Source organism: Battus philenor, unplaced genomic scaffold (genome assembly GCF_028537555.1).
Source record: "Battus philenor isolate CCGP_79_NKW_IND1 unplaced genomic scaffold, ilBatPhil1.0.hap1 SCAF_1, whole genome shotgun sequence".
In the NCBI taxonomy this organism is placed as follows: domain Eukaryota; kingdom Metazoa; phylum Arthropoda; class Insecta; order Lepidoptera; family Papilionidae; genus Battus; species Battus philenor.
This window is the reverse complement of record NW_027181661.1, coordinates 7,263,936-7,278,914: the sequence shown is the minus strand read 5'-3', so window position 1 is coordinate 7,278,914 and position 14,979 is coordinate 7,263,936. Positions and strand designations below refer to the sequence as shown.

At 37.6% G+C, this 14,979-nt stretch overlaps 1 protein-coding gene across 7 annotated transcripts in view; it reads right to left on the bottom strand.

Annotated features, from left to right (window-relative positions):
• Positions 1-660: 660 nt before the first annotated feature.
• The window catches only part of Imp (IGF-II mRNA-binding protein), a 40,159-nt gene continuing 25,840 nt past the window's right edge, over positions 661-14,979 (bottom strand). For 4 of the 7 annotated variants that reach the window (XM_068764035.1, XM_068763999.1, XM_068763989.1 and 1 more), the window contains 7 exons: positions 7,989-8,162; positions 7,295-7,681; positions 6,687-6,930; positions 6,440-6,598; positions 5,813-6,040; positions 5,334-5,588; positions 661-4,125 (listed from right to left, as the gene is read on the bottom strand). In XM_068764035.1, coding sequence (XP_068620136.1) covers positions 4,027-4,125; positions 5,334-5,588; positions 5,813-6,040; positions 6,440-6,598; positions 6,687-6,930; positions 7,295-7,681; positions 7,989-8,162 — 1,546 coding nt within the window. In that variant the 3' untranslated portion in view covers positions 661-4,026. Of the gene's footprint in view, positions 4,126-4,505; positions 4,639-5,333; positions 5,589-5,812; positions 6,041-6,439; positions 6,599-6,686; positions 6,931-7,294; positions 7,682-7,988; positions 8,163-11,641; positions 11,835-14,979 lie in introns of those variants that run through there. The other 3 variants (XM_068764017.1, XR_011107475.1, XM_068764026.1) reach the window with 3 other exon arrangements.

Sequence of the window (14,979 nt, the reverse complement as noted above, 5' to 3'; positions counted from 1 at the left end):
CATGCCTCATCATTCCTACATGAAATCTTAGTTTGCATGATTACATAAGACTTACTACGTAGGAGACAAGTGGGGACCACTCCAGATGGGCTAAGCCCACAATCCCACAGCAAGATTATAAATTTTATAAAAATATTAACTCCTTCAATGTTTGACTTACTTTTTATTGCCATTTCAGTGTTTCAACTTATTATTTTTCTAGTGTAATAATTGAAAATTAAAGCTTGCTCCCGAGTTAAAGGGTTAGGCGACGGTTTAGAGTTTTACGGTGGTAATCATAATCAGATTATTTTGAATTTTATTTATTTTACCAAAATCTAAACACAAATACAATAATTTCTTACGTAACAAATTTACAAAGAAAATGCCAATTACACATTTGTTTATGGTAACCTTAAACTAACAAAGATTAACAAATTCGCTATAATTCTAGACCGCGAATAATTTTAAACCAAACGGTAGACAACTGTAGACCGTGATCGGCTTCGGTCCCTCCAAGCAAAATCAAAAACCAAAGTGCAAAAATGAAAATAATGAAACCTCGGAGCTATTAGTTTGCAGAGATGAATGGTGTCTTGGCTGTAGTGAGTAAAGTAGAACAGTGTTAATGGTCAGAGTACAAAGTGTACTAAGGGAAGGAACTCAAATAAGGAAACGATATATTTTAATCATTTTTATTACGTTAAGAAACCTAAATTTGACAGTATTCCGTTTAATATGAATTAAAGTAGCAATCTTATACTATATTCATTTTTGTAATATTTTAAATTCAGTTCCCAAAAACATGCCCAAAGATAATTATCATATTCATTTAGTAATATTGAGGTAGTTATTAGTTTCAGAACTTATACCAATTAAAAATGGTTCTAGAGTAACAGTAAATTCAAAGAATTGTTGATTTATATAAAAAATTACAGAGTGAACAGTTACAGAAAAATAAAACAAATTGTATATTGGACCTTAACACGTTTACGGGAGAAGCAACAATAACAGCCCCTCCGATAGAAAAATACGAGCGCGCGAGACGCCCCCGACAACACGACGGGTCTCCGATTCCCCTCCAACGATCGGACTGCGGAAGATGCCAAGTAGGACACCACTTGCTCACATTAAATCAAATCTCAATCAAAAACAAACTTTCTCGCATTATGAGAAACCCATTATTTCAAACAATCAATCGTACAACACGGCACGAAATCAAATTTAATTCCAGACGATCAAATTGTAATTCAAATACACACTTGTGAAATCAATACAACGTAAATAAAAGAACCGTTAAAGGAGAATGACAAAAGTAATAAAGAATGTCTGCACGTAGAAGCGGGGATGCGGGGGCGCGAAAGCGGGCGGCGGTGTAGTTCAGTCTCGGGCCGCCACGCCCGCGCCCCCCGACTTAACGCTACTTCACAACGACACAATCAATAATAACTAAAACTATTTCAGCATTCTAACACGAATCAAATCATAGTAGGTACATTGACACTCGCTCTCACTTACAACTGGAAGGAATCAACGACACTCCTATATGTACACTCCTTCTCTCGCAGAAACGCCGCGCACACGCTCCTCGAGGCAACGCTGGCGAGCCTCTCCGCCTACTCTATGATGCCAGGAAACGCTTCCTCCGGCATTGCTTACTCCGCACCGACACAGCAATGCACGTTGGACATTGGTATTTTAAGCCGCCAAAGCAGTTGAGCTTCTTTTGCGCGGTAATGAACAAGGACATTTGATACTTAAAAAGCCAAGATTACAAATCAGTGTCATGAAGGGGATAATTCCTCTCGTCACTGATATAATTAATTTAATTAAGCATGGAATGTTACAAAATATTTGGAATCTAGAAACCATAAAACTACAATTAAACTTGACAAGTCCAGTCACTAACGGCTCATCACAGACCACCAAAAATCAAGTGAAATGTGATGAGGCGAATTGTGACATCAGATAGTTGGACACGAAAAGAAGCTATTGCCAATTAGAAAATATAGGGCTCGTGCTTGATTCGAACACGTTATAGGGCGTTGAAATTTGAAAAAGTGTAGTAAATGCGCCAAACATTGAGACATGAATAAATGGAAGTGATAAATAGCTAATGTGAAACAATAGCTACAAAAATGTAGTGTCAATGGAAAGTTTTAAAAAGACAAATCCAATGACGGTAATGACGAGTTTATCGGTTACTGTTACGGGCCAGAGGCCGGAAGGGTTAGCACAAAACAAATGAGAATTATGTTAATGTCACAAACTTGCAACAACAGATTAAGCAAATGACACGTTTGATGTCTTAACAACGTTAAACCAAAGTGCAGGAGGATTAAGTCGCTGTACCGAGAGATATTTACAATACATTTAATAATATGTGGAAGTAGTCTAGTGCAAATGATTAATTCGACGTGGGCTTATAAATGACGGCGGCGTCAAATGTATCAATTTAAACTACCTATAGTTTCCGTTCAGATTAAATTAATAACAGATCGAGGGGAATCTTCGATGTTAAATGGTAATGAACAATGACAGGGCACTATTTAGAAGCAATGAAATGACAATTATTTTAATGCATCTCATGGGATGTATTAATAGTATCCAATATTATCTTTGAAAATGTTGAATTACAAAGAAGATTTCCTTATCAATCACCCGTACTAACCTGACACTCTTAGTCTTTTAGTTGTCCTAAATGCGAACACTAACATAAAAAATTAGCTGCATAAATATTAAGAAAGGAAGGAAAAGACTATACTAGAATATCGCGCGGATGTTTTCTATGAAACAGAATACATATAATTAAAAAAAAAACATTTACGAATTAGTAAGTACGGGTGAAAGAATGATTCACAGAAATTGGCAGAAACATTAGATACCAATGCCTAGTAATGTTTACTTATATTTTAAACACTTCTAGTAGAAAGAAGTATACACTTAAAATTTAAGAATCCACCATTTGTAAAACATTCACGGCGATTAATGCCAAACTTCCATATATCACATTATAAATATAAATATCTAAGGTATTCTCAATTTCGACAAGATTCACTTAATCTTAATCCATCTTAGTTAAATATCTCACTTGGCACAATCGTAACACAAAACGTACACTCGAACGTTGATAATTTTGCGACGCGACAACAGTCTGTCGTGTCAACACGAGAGGACGTTATCAAAATAACGAAAAATTACAAAGAAAAAATCAAACATCGTCTTCTTCGCTTACAAGTTATACTCGTACCTTTTTTAGACCACGAGGATCTTGCCGTCCGATCACGAACCAAAATCATTAAGTGCACCTCACGGGTGGAATGCGAGCCGAGGCGACAAAGCGCAACACAAGTGTCGCCCCAAACTTAAATGAAGTCTAGCAATGGTTTGGGCAGCGGATCCGTTACAAGAGAAATTCCCGGCCGAACCAAACCATTTCCAGTGTCTAAAACAATGCATAACAAAAAACGTGCATCAATTGTTAACAGAGTATGTGGCACTACACCCATCGCTGTCGACACGCGTGAATCCGGTAGGGGAATAGGGGAGTACGTAAAAAAAATATTGACTATCGTTAACCATACACCTCCGCGATGTGAGCCGAGTGAAGTGGCATAAAAACGACATAACAACAAATATACTTTTTACGGCAAAATCGCTATACCGGCACTATCGTTAAATAAAAATAGTGTATATGAATAATATATAGCAAGTATACATATAATCATTAAATTGTCAACATACTATAATAGGTAATCCGGCATAAAATATGGTAATACATCAAATATTTATCAATATTAAATTACAATTCGCTACATTTATATAATTTAGGTAAATAGGTAAACAACAACATGTATGGGCGTCGCTGAGTTGTGAGTGCGATGCGATGCGGTGCTGCCGCCGGGGTGTGTAGCGGGGGACACGTGGATTGGCGGTGTTGGCGGTGTTGGTGGTAGTGATGGTTAGTGGTAGTATTGGTGATGATGGCGGCGGTGGTGGTGGTTGTGGCGGTAGTGGAGGCAGTGGCGGCGGCGGGATGACGGCGGCCTACTGCTGGGGCGGCGGCGGCGGCGGCTGCGCGGTGCGGCGGTGGCGGCCCGGAGCCGTCGCCTGCGCTACCATGTCGCGAATGCGCCGCTGCGCAGACTGCAACAAAGTATACACACCTACACTAATCCGTATCAGAACAGGTGTTCTTCCCAATTAACGGAACAAGCCTGGAAGCAAGTACAAACAATAAAAATAAACATTTTTTCTAAACAAAACAAAACCTTTTTCCCTTATTTATTGAACAGTCGCTTTGCTTACACAAATTCACCATTAATACACTCACTCATTTTTTTCACATAATCTTTCAAACCTTGTCCATTCACATGCATCAATGACCAACCAAACTTTTTCATAACTCACTGTTCGATCACATGTAGTTACAATAAATTAAAAATAGTTACAAAAACATTTTACATCATTTAAACGTAGATAATGCATTCGCCTCATGATGAAATTAAAAAATGGGAGTAACTCACCTACTATTGGGAAGCGTGAAATGCAATAACCAAGCCGTGATGGCAGTTTCTCACAAGGTATTTTTTTCAATCAGAAATTCTGGGGAATCCAGAGGCAGGGAACACACCATCCTCACCCCGCTTCGGGCGATTGCTACAAAATGTAAAAAATTATTATGCCACACTGAGACGCCATCCGAAGTAAAGTCGCCAATCAGTTCGCTCAGCGCCAGCAGTAACTAAGAGGTACTTATCTTATTTGTAGAGGCGAGACCAACACTTCACAGCATACTAAACGTCACCTTTGCATTGTAACTACATGTGTACAAACACCATTATTATTCCTTCTCATCACACACAAGCACTCAACTTACACATTCAAATAAACAACTTTATTTTCATATAAATTATATAAAATTACAATTAATTCATTGTTTCGCTAGGCAAATGGCAATGCAAAACCTAAAAGAGAACCATTGAACTAAAACGAAAATTAAATTATGTAATCTAGATATCATGACCGATTTGGAAATCTAACGAAACGCGATATAAGCCTGCACTGATCAACTGAAGGTATAATACAGCAATTGGCTGCACTAATAACTTCAATTGTTCCTTTACAAGGGGTCGCACCTACCGAAAAACCTTTCCAATTGAAAAAATATCTTATTTTTTATTCTTATTTTTACCAGTTGATCGCAGCATAGCTCCAACTACATACCGTGCTGTCCACTGAGGGTGAACCCACATGGACAATTGCTCTTCATGATGCTTACAAAATGTTTGCACAAACAAACACGCATATATATACACGTACGTACATACGCAAACATACTACACAACACCCACCTGCACGCTATAGAAGGGCCCGACAATGTGCACGGTGGTCTCGTGATCAGGCTGGGCCCCGGCCGGCGGCGGCTGCTCGGGCAGCTTGATCAATGAACCAGTAACGCGTTGCAGCTCGCGGACGTTCTGTCCGCCCTTGCCTATGATGCGGCCCACTTGCGATGAAGCCACCACTATCTCCACAGTCAGTCGCACATCATCCGAGCCAGACATGAATCCCTCTTCGCGCATCTTTTCAAAGATTAGATACTGCGCCTGAAAAAAACATGCTTTTTATTAACAAAAAATGATCATTCTTTTGAAATTGGTGATATTATCAATTAGTGTATCAAATAAATAGTAAGCACATTTTAATAATACAAAACCATAAGCCTAATGAAGTCAATAAGAAGCCTTGTCTTGAGCAATTTATTATGTCACAAAACTGGTCAAAATTTTTGTCAAGATAAAACCAAATTATCAAAGTAATTATGAAGTACCTTCCACTGAGCCTCTGGGCTGCCGACGATAGTCACTTTTCGCTCTTGCTGTGCCCCGGCAGCCGCTTCACCCTGCTTCTCTTGTTCAAGTGGAGCAATCTTCACAGATGCATTACTAAAGCGAATTATGTTGCGGATATGCGACCCCTTAGTGCCAATGATGGCGCCAACAGCGTTATTCGGGATGTACAGATACGTCGTCTCCTGCGAACCGACACCCGTTTCAGTCTAAAACGCACAAAATTTTTTTTGCAATCAAAATATGTTATTAAGTAGATAAATAAAAAGCAATTTTAAGGGAAATAGAGCTAAAATCATAGCACCAACTATGAAGGTTTATTAACTTTCTACTGAACTCTTATTACTAGAATAGCGATTCTTATACACCCCAAATCTTTTTACATAATTTTGAAATAAAGCGTTCACTATTAAGAATACAAGTTACACGATTTTTTTTGTTTTAATGTGAAGCTTCCCCCCCCCCCTCCCCCTTTTAAATTTTCTTTTTGCCCCCAAATTTACCATGTCACACCTGCTATTATGCACATTTCAAAAACATCCACCATGTAAAAAAAGTTGGGTGTGCATATATATCTCGTAATGTCATGCCACGTTGGTTGCACCAACCTGCGAGTCGCCTGCGCCTTGCTGCGCGCCGCCGCGGCCGGCCAGCGGCGTGTAGATCGGCGGCGGGTAGGGCGGAGGCGCACTGCAGAACCCACGCCCCGTCGACATCATCGCCATCGGGTGCAGTCCCGGGAACATAATGCTCTGCGGCGCCAACACCTACAACCCACAAACAAACACACCCAGTTACAAATTAAATATAAATATACTTGTGCTATTTATATATACAAATCAAAGTGTAACGCACCTGAAGATCATTCTCATAGCTCTGACGAAGCTTAGCTGATATTTGTGACTCGGCTTTGGCCATATTTTCTATGGTTCCCTTTACGGTGATAATCCGTTCTAAGTTAAAGCTATTGATGTCGTTGATGGACGAAACTGTTATCTTAGTATCGGTCTCCTGCATGATTCTCTTAATAGTGTTTCCACCTTTGCCTATTATACGCCCAATCAAATTATTATGGGCCAGGATTTTCAGGCAAATTTCACTGAAACGTAATTATTTTTATAACATAAGTATCAAACAATGGGAATAAATTAATCACAATTTTTTAACACATAGTATGCGGACGATTTGTACAGCCGGTCTATATAAGTAACGAATTTCGCATAATTCCACATTCATGTAAAATGCGATATGAAAAATTCAATTGATTTATGAATATTTTTTGTTGTATTATCTAGAAATATTTCTCTATGGACACGGAAGTGCGCAAGTACGTAGAATATACTTACCGCCGCATTCTATGGCTACTCTATGAAAAACATATTTGATCCATCCTGTAGTAAAGTACTGGTCGAGTTACGGCTTAATATACGATTTGACTATATTAAAATAAATTGCATACATACCCCTTATTGGTGTTGTTAGCTTCCTGCTGCATGACCTCAAGTATGCGTTTGCAAGCATTGGTGCAATTCTCAGGGTTGCCATAGATGGTGATGGCTTTCTCCAGAGAGCCGACATTGTCCTTACGGTGTACATCGACACGAGCGCGGGATTGTTGCGTGATAAGGCGAATAGTGCTCCCTTGGCGGCCGATGATGGCTCCCACCATGTCGCTCTGCACCAGGAGACGTAACGGGAAATCCGTGGGTCGGGCGCCGCCGCCAGCCGCACCACCGCCCCCACGCCCGCCGCCGGGTCGCCCGCGTCGCCCGCCGCGAGCACTTTGCTCTGCACCTTCCACCTTTATACGGTTTCCTTCCAGTTCGTAACCGTTAAGACCATTGATGACCCTGAAATGTCACAATATAAGTACAATACTGTACCAAGCAAAAAATTTTGGACATACTTAAACCACATTTCCCATGCCATTTCGTACTTAACCCACAAAAAATCAAACATATATTTATTATGAAGCACCCAAATATATTGTGATTCTTATATAAAAATATGCAAAAATTAGCAAAAATGATCATGCATGAGTGAAGAAGAAAGCCAGCCAAAACAAACAGAAAAACACAGAGGTTTGAAAACCAAAGGTTAACAAAAACCAAACCATAATCCATAGCACACTGAACAGTGGTTGCGCTCGGTACTCACTGCTGGGCCTGTTCCGGTGTTTCGAACGTGATGTACACCGCTTGGGTGTTGGCATCTCGGGAATGCGCTTTGTCGCAATTCTGCACGTTGCCGCCATACTGCGCTAGCAGAGGTTCAATGGTGTCGAAGCGTGCGTGCAGCGGTAGTCCACTGATGAGGACTTTTGATGATCGGCTGCGACAAGCGATGATGTATGAGAATCATCAAATCACAAAAACAATGTAATTATCGCCATGTTCGATTAGTTCCTGCATCTGAATACTAGATACCGCTACCGGTAGATTGAAACACAGTATCGACATGCTATGTTCAAACAATGACACCTCGTCTGATTTTTACATTTAATAGTCGGACCCTTCCGCTCCCTAAATTCAGTACCCATGAAGCTGTAAAAGCCTTAGGGCTAACAGCATTAACATCTTCAGAAACAATAGATATTTAATAGTTTATATTAAACGGTTAACTTAACCTCCGGCGTTTTATTTCGACACATACGATAAAATGGTTTTTTCGAGTCCGATTTAACTTTAACAGCACAGTTCATAGTGACTAAAGTGACAATATAGTAAAATAAGAACACTTAATAAAATCAAGTGTAAAACAATCAGAATTACCACCTGTTACCCCCGATGCAACCCAAAAATTGCCGGAATTAGCAACTACAAACTTTTTCTGGCAAATATACTGACTGTCGTCATTTCATGAAATATTCAATTCTATCATGAATACGAATGTAACCATTGATGATGTACTAAAAATTACAATATTTAAAAGTCAAGTGTGGCTGATGAAGCTGACCAATTATTGCGTGATATATCAATCCCCGCGATAATTACAACTTGGCAAGGCAATCATTAAACAACCGGTACAACATCAAGAGATACAAATAGTATTTTTTTAAGATTATTTTTCATTAGTACTATATTACTGCTTATAGTGCATTATATACTAAACAATTCATAGACACTACAGTGTTCAAATTCACTTCAGAACATGAGTTTTTCTGTTTTGTAAGTCAAATTTCGGCAACAGCACATAGCTATAAGTAAAGATGACTTTCAACCTTTAAAATATTTTTTGAGAAACCGCTTGAAAACGTTTAGAGATGACAGATATAACACACGATAGACACAGTACAATAGTAATATTTTAAGATAGATCTCCCTTTTCTTAGTTAAATTTATAAGTAGTCATCTCAATATCTTATTATACATTTAACGAGTTTTTATTTGATTCGCATGTGTGGAACTTCGTAAACCCATTTGCATGGTTGATATAAAGAAGGAATTTTACCATCTGCTTGTCACCGCAGATCAGTATTCCTAGCCGGTGGTACCTTTTACTACTTTTATTAAAATAAAAATAATCGTTGACGTTTAGCGGAAATGGTTTAGAAAATTCTGTAGTGTGAACAATATCGGCATGGAAGCGGCACATAGATGTACGACAAACGCTCGCCACACGCCACAAAATGGCGGAGCGCAGGCCGGAGGTGACATCATCGTGTTCGTCACTGGCCGCCCCCACCCCCGCGGCCCCTTCCCGTCGCCGCGCGCCATTCACAACTCCGTTGCACTGAGCCTCCCGACCCGCGTGACCCCTCACAGTGCATTTACCTACTTAACAATATCTATCTGCGAAGCGTTTACATACGGATACACGGTTGCCCCCTTTATATACACACGGTACATTATTACAAAAATCAGATGTAGTTTGAATATATTGTTTTATTTTATAATCAAATTTTAAAAGTTAATTACTAATGATAACAATCATATATCATAAATAATTTCGTATTGTGGCAGTAAAACCAGAGGTGCCCATCAAAACTGCAAATGTAATCGATTGAAGATAAAAAATCTACAAAAAAAATAATCGCGCCATAATTGAAATCCTAAAATTTATAAAACACCTTTCACAAATTGTACTGTAATCAATACAAATTAAAATTTATAACCAAATGCTTTGCTAAGCAACTCGAGAATGGCTTGGAACAGAGTTCTCAATTCTACATTTTATTAATTTTCTTGGTAAGAAATGTCTTCATTTTTGAGAGTTATTACTTACTTAGAAAGAAATACACTTATCACTGAATTGTTCCATTTATTTATCTTTCTTATAGAACTACGAGGCCAATTAATTTCAAGTATCCCACTACTCAAAGGCAGTGTTAAGCGAAAATTACTTTCATCATACTTATTACTATACCTCGCTTGTTCAGTCATGATTTTCATAATCCATATTTTTTTTGTATATAGGGTCCTTGACACAGGAACAATGTAAGTGGCGTTTTTGACATAGTCAGATTAAATAGCGTTCATTCATTTTCTGTAATGAAATTGCCTTTTGTCAAATTAAAAAATTGTTTTTATTTTCATTTATTATATACCTTAAGCGACTTTAAACCTAGTCGTGCTTGAAAAATGCGGCTTTAATCCTTTTAAATAACATTTATTTTTGTTATTAATGAACAATGATAATTTTAATCCCAAAACGTTGAGAAATTGAAAATAAAAATTGCCAAAGGACAAAATAATCAAAAGTTGTATATCATAGTTTGTTTTTATAACCGATATTGCGGGTAATTTAAAATTATACTTTTTTTAAAACATACTCATTGAACTTGTTAGTAAAAAAACATAAGAACACTGACTCTTCCAGTGTTACTCAAGCAGTTAACTACAAAAAAACTAAAGAAACCTAACAATAAATCTGAAATAGCAAATTAGATGTTCCGAGCGTAAAGATCGCAATGTTCATCAAACTTAGCTCGTCATCGGCGACACACGCCAGGCTAACTAAATACTGTTCCGTGATGTCGAGTAGAATTCTTATGAGTGATATATTGCGTTATCGAATAACAAAAGTAATCGGTGAGCGGATAATGGCGCTAATCAAAAGTAAATTAATTTAAAAAAAATATCGACAGAGGAAGGTAGTTACACAAATTAAATAAAATAACGTGAAGTGAGGAACACCTATCGTGATTATTTAAGAATGCCGGAGCTATTTGCATAAAAAACAAAGTTTAAAGTAGCTTGCTTATATTAGCTGCAATTTCTTTCACTTTTTACCGTTAATCATTTTCAGAACTAGTTGGAGCAAATATGAATAATTTCGATACCAGCCCCTTCGATCTTTAAAAAATATGGCGGCAACATACTGTGTTGCCAGAATTAAGAGCCAAAATGGGTTACAAGCAAATTTTTTTCCTTTATCAGCCGCTGAATATTAAAAAGTAATGGGTCTCCTCCCCCAATTATAAAAAATGATTAAATGTGAACATAACATATATTCAGCAAAGTGATAAGTAGTTTGGTTGCACATCGTCTCCATTTCTGTGCATATAATATGGCAGCGTCGCAATTGCTGCTTGAAGGCGAGAAGTTTTATCAGCGATATGGACGCGGTGACTCACGGGCTCATAGCCGCGCCACTGCCGGCGCCGCCATTTTGCCTTACACACCACGTGTTGGTGTGCAACAGAATTTATTGTTCAATTGCAGTATAACACAATAACCCCGCCCTTTGAGTTGAGTTTACAATAGATTGCGTGTAAACATTTAAATGACGATTAGGGTAATATTATTCGCCAACGACTTTGCTTTGAGGAATGTAGTGACCGGTTTGGTGATGAAAGTATGCACACATACCTGCGGTGTTTGCCCATTCGGTCCATCGTTTGTATTAGATACAGCCTTAACTCCCTTAAAGGAGTTCCATATCTAGCCTTCACACCAGCCATAGCTCAATTAAATTGACTAACTACTTTAAAATAGTAACTTATATTGAAAGTCGTATTCCGAGGCAAAGAACGAGCTGGCGCACGTGTATGTGCCGCCAGCGCGAGCGTCGTCGTATAACTGAGCCGCGAGCGGGGAAAGACGCGCACGCCGCGCCCGCGCCGCCCTCCCCCGCGCGTACAGATAAAAACTAACAATCTATTCACCCCGCTCAACTCTCGCTGCTAATTACACTTTGCGGCATTTCCCAAGGACTTGAGTAGCCTGCTTTACATTAAATAGCAGTCGTTCGCTTCCTCATATAGCTAATTCATAAACAGCTTGATATAAAAACTAAATAAATTATGTACAATGTACGTACATGCACATTCGTATTTTTGTTTTTAAAGAATGTTAGTACCTAAGCAACAGTTGTAAACGTATTTAAATTAGATTTTTTTGATTATGGTTATGTTGGAAAAGTATCCAGACAAAACGAAATAGGTTGTGGTTCCGTTATGACAGAAATATAGCTTTTACGCAATTGCACATAAAACATAATTAATAAAAAATCAACAATGTTACGACTTAGGAAATTGAATTTTGATCGTTATTAAGAAAGCTACGGTAACTTTAAATTCGGTCTAAAACTAGCCACCGCTTGGGTTTATTTTATGACAAAAAAAATTAAGACTAGGTTTGATTTGACCATATTACTAATTCCGCATAAAATATTTGAACAATTTGTAGACCAGTACCATTATTACTTACCGGTATATTTAGTATCGACTTTTTACTCACTGTTTTGCGAACGCATTTTTATACGCTAAAAATAATTATAATTAAGATTAACTGATCCAAAGAACGTAAAATAATTAATAATAATCTTTTGCCGCCCTTTACACCGCTTGTGAGCGTTATTGGAAATCATACGTTAAATAGTTAAAACAGAACATGTCTGCTTTTGAACATAGTTAAAATTTATTCTTGTACCCACACTCATGAAACATATTGTATCCCCGTGGCGGGGAGCTCGCGGCGAAACATATCATTAGGAATTAATAAACGAATAACGAACCATACCTAATATCATAATTGTAAAAAGTGCAAACCACTTAAGTTAGATAATTATCCGCTAACTTAATCGGTTTAATTTATTAGTTGTTCGTTATTCCTTTCCGCACACAGAGCTTTCCCCTTAAAAAAATTAGAAATTGTGTCACAGAATTTTTTTCGTATTTTTTCAAAATTTATTTTGTAGCATCTATTTTCCGTCTATTAGCTAATAAATAGAGCTTTTATTGTAAAAATTAAAGGACACCCACTCGCCAGCTAGGAAGACAATTCATGATACATTAAATCACAAATAAAAATATATTCGCCATAAAGCAAGCGTACAAATTGCCGCGCATATGTATATGCATTTCCGAGGGACATCACCTGCTCAGCCACATGCCACCCTTGTACGCTTCACTGTACTGAGCTCTTTTAACTTACAAGTTATAAAGCGGCAACAAAACCAAACCAATAAACATCTGCATCGTATGCCCAAAGCATATTGAGACTAAATGAAAATCTAGTATTTAGTTGATTTAAGTAAATGTGTGAATTCGGTTTTATTAAATTAAACATCTTCTTTAAAAAAAATGCTTAAAGTAGAACTAACTTATGTCTCCAAAATGTGCCCGAAAAAATGAAATCATTTCATTAAAAAAAGTAACTTTACATACTTCAGTTTCGATAATTTAAAATTATATGCACGACATAAAATGAGAATACAATAAATATGCTTAAAATTCTTACAATTCTATTAATATAACACTTGTAGTAACGATTATAAGTCACTACTGTGATGTGAAGAAGGATTTAGACTGTGCTGGACAGAAGAACGAAACTATTGTACTTAATAAACTAATCTATTTATCTTCGTTTAGTTTAAAACGTTAAGCATGACGTAAGAATGAAATAAATATTTTAATTCTTAAAATTGATAGTATGTTACACTTGTAATTGAATATACTATGATATCAAAAATAAAATACGACATAGGGACTTATTAGACTACTTGATAAGTCCACGGAAACCATTCCCAGGACTAAACTTCATAAATGGCTGCCCTACTCCAGAGCAATCGCCTACAATTAATCCTGTGGTGGCGGTGGCACGCGTTCGCGAGATCCACCTGCCGACAGGTGTAGGTAAGCCCGCTCCAATCAACTTCACTTCTATAGTGCTTTCTTGGTTTTCTTTGCAACAAATAAACGGGATAAAAGCTTAGCCAATAACAGCGAGGCCAATTTACTAAATTATACGTGAAAGCTTTTCATTAACAGTTGAATGAATTGCTCTCCTGTCTTTTTTTTTTCACTAATCAACCAAAATTTTAAGTATCTTCTCGTAGTATTTGTGTTTGTGCAGTAAAATGAAAAATTACTTGAAAGATTGGATGAGATATTAAAGTCGATTATTAATGAAGAAATTTCATAAATTGTCAGTTAGGGATGTTTGAAGTTGAGAACAAAAAAAGTGTAATGAAACGTAGTCTATGTAAATAAGGTTGAGCGAACTTATGACAAGTTACAACACACAACGCCGCCGGTTTCATTTCTAGCCATTCTATTGCAACGTATAAATAGCACGGCTACAATATAAGCTGGCTATTATTAACCAACCCCTACGTGCGAGAGTGCAGCGCTCGGGTAATACACATGAACGCGCCACTAGCGAACGGCACGCTGCGCAACGCGCATCCGCCGCCGCCTCGTAAACAACTCGTCCAATCTATAGCGTGACTCACGAGCAGTCTTTTATCCTCTTAGATCAAGTAAAAACAGGTTAAGATCCCACTACTACGGTATTTACATCAAATATGTACCGGCGTACGCTCATTCGAAAACGCAATATTATTAAACTCCCACTCTAGGGGTGTACCCGCAAAGCTTATTTATTGAAATAATGTTTAAGATTTTTTTAAACATATGTAAAAATAGTTAACACAAAGATGTCATACAAATTATTAGTTTTTCACTAATCTCGTCTAGATATCTCATCCGGCAAAATCTTATTCTTTATATATCATAACATACATACACAACTACATGAATTGTTAACAGTTATATTGTGACTTATTCTTATTTTTACACCCTGATTAACAATAAAGTAAGCTTAAAATTTGTATCATATGTGTGATAAAGTGGCTACCACCGCAAGTAGTGTAAACTATAAAGCTAGCCCAAACGTTTGAAGTGTGCGTATATGCACCAATGAAC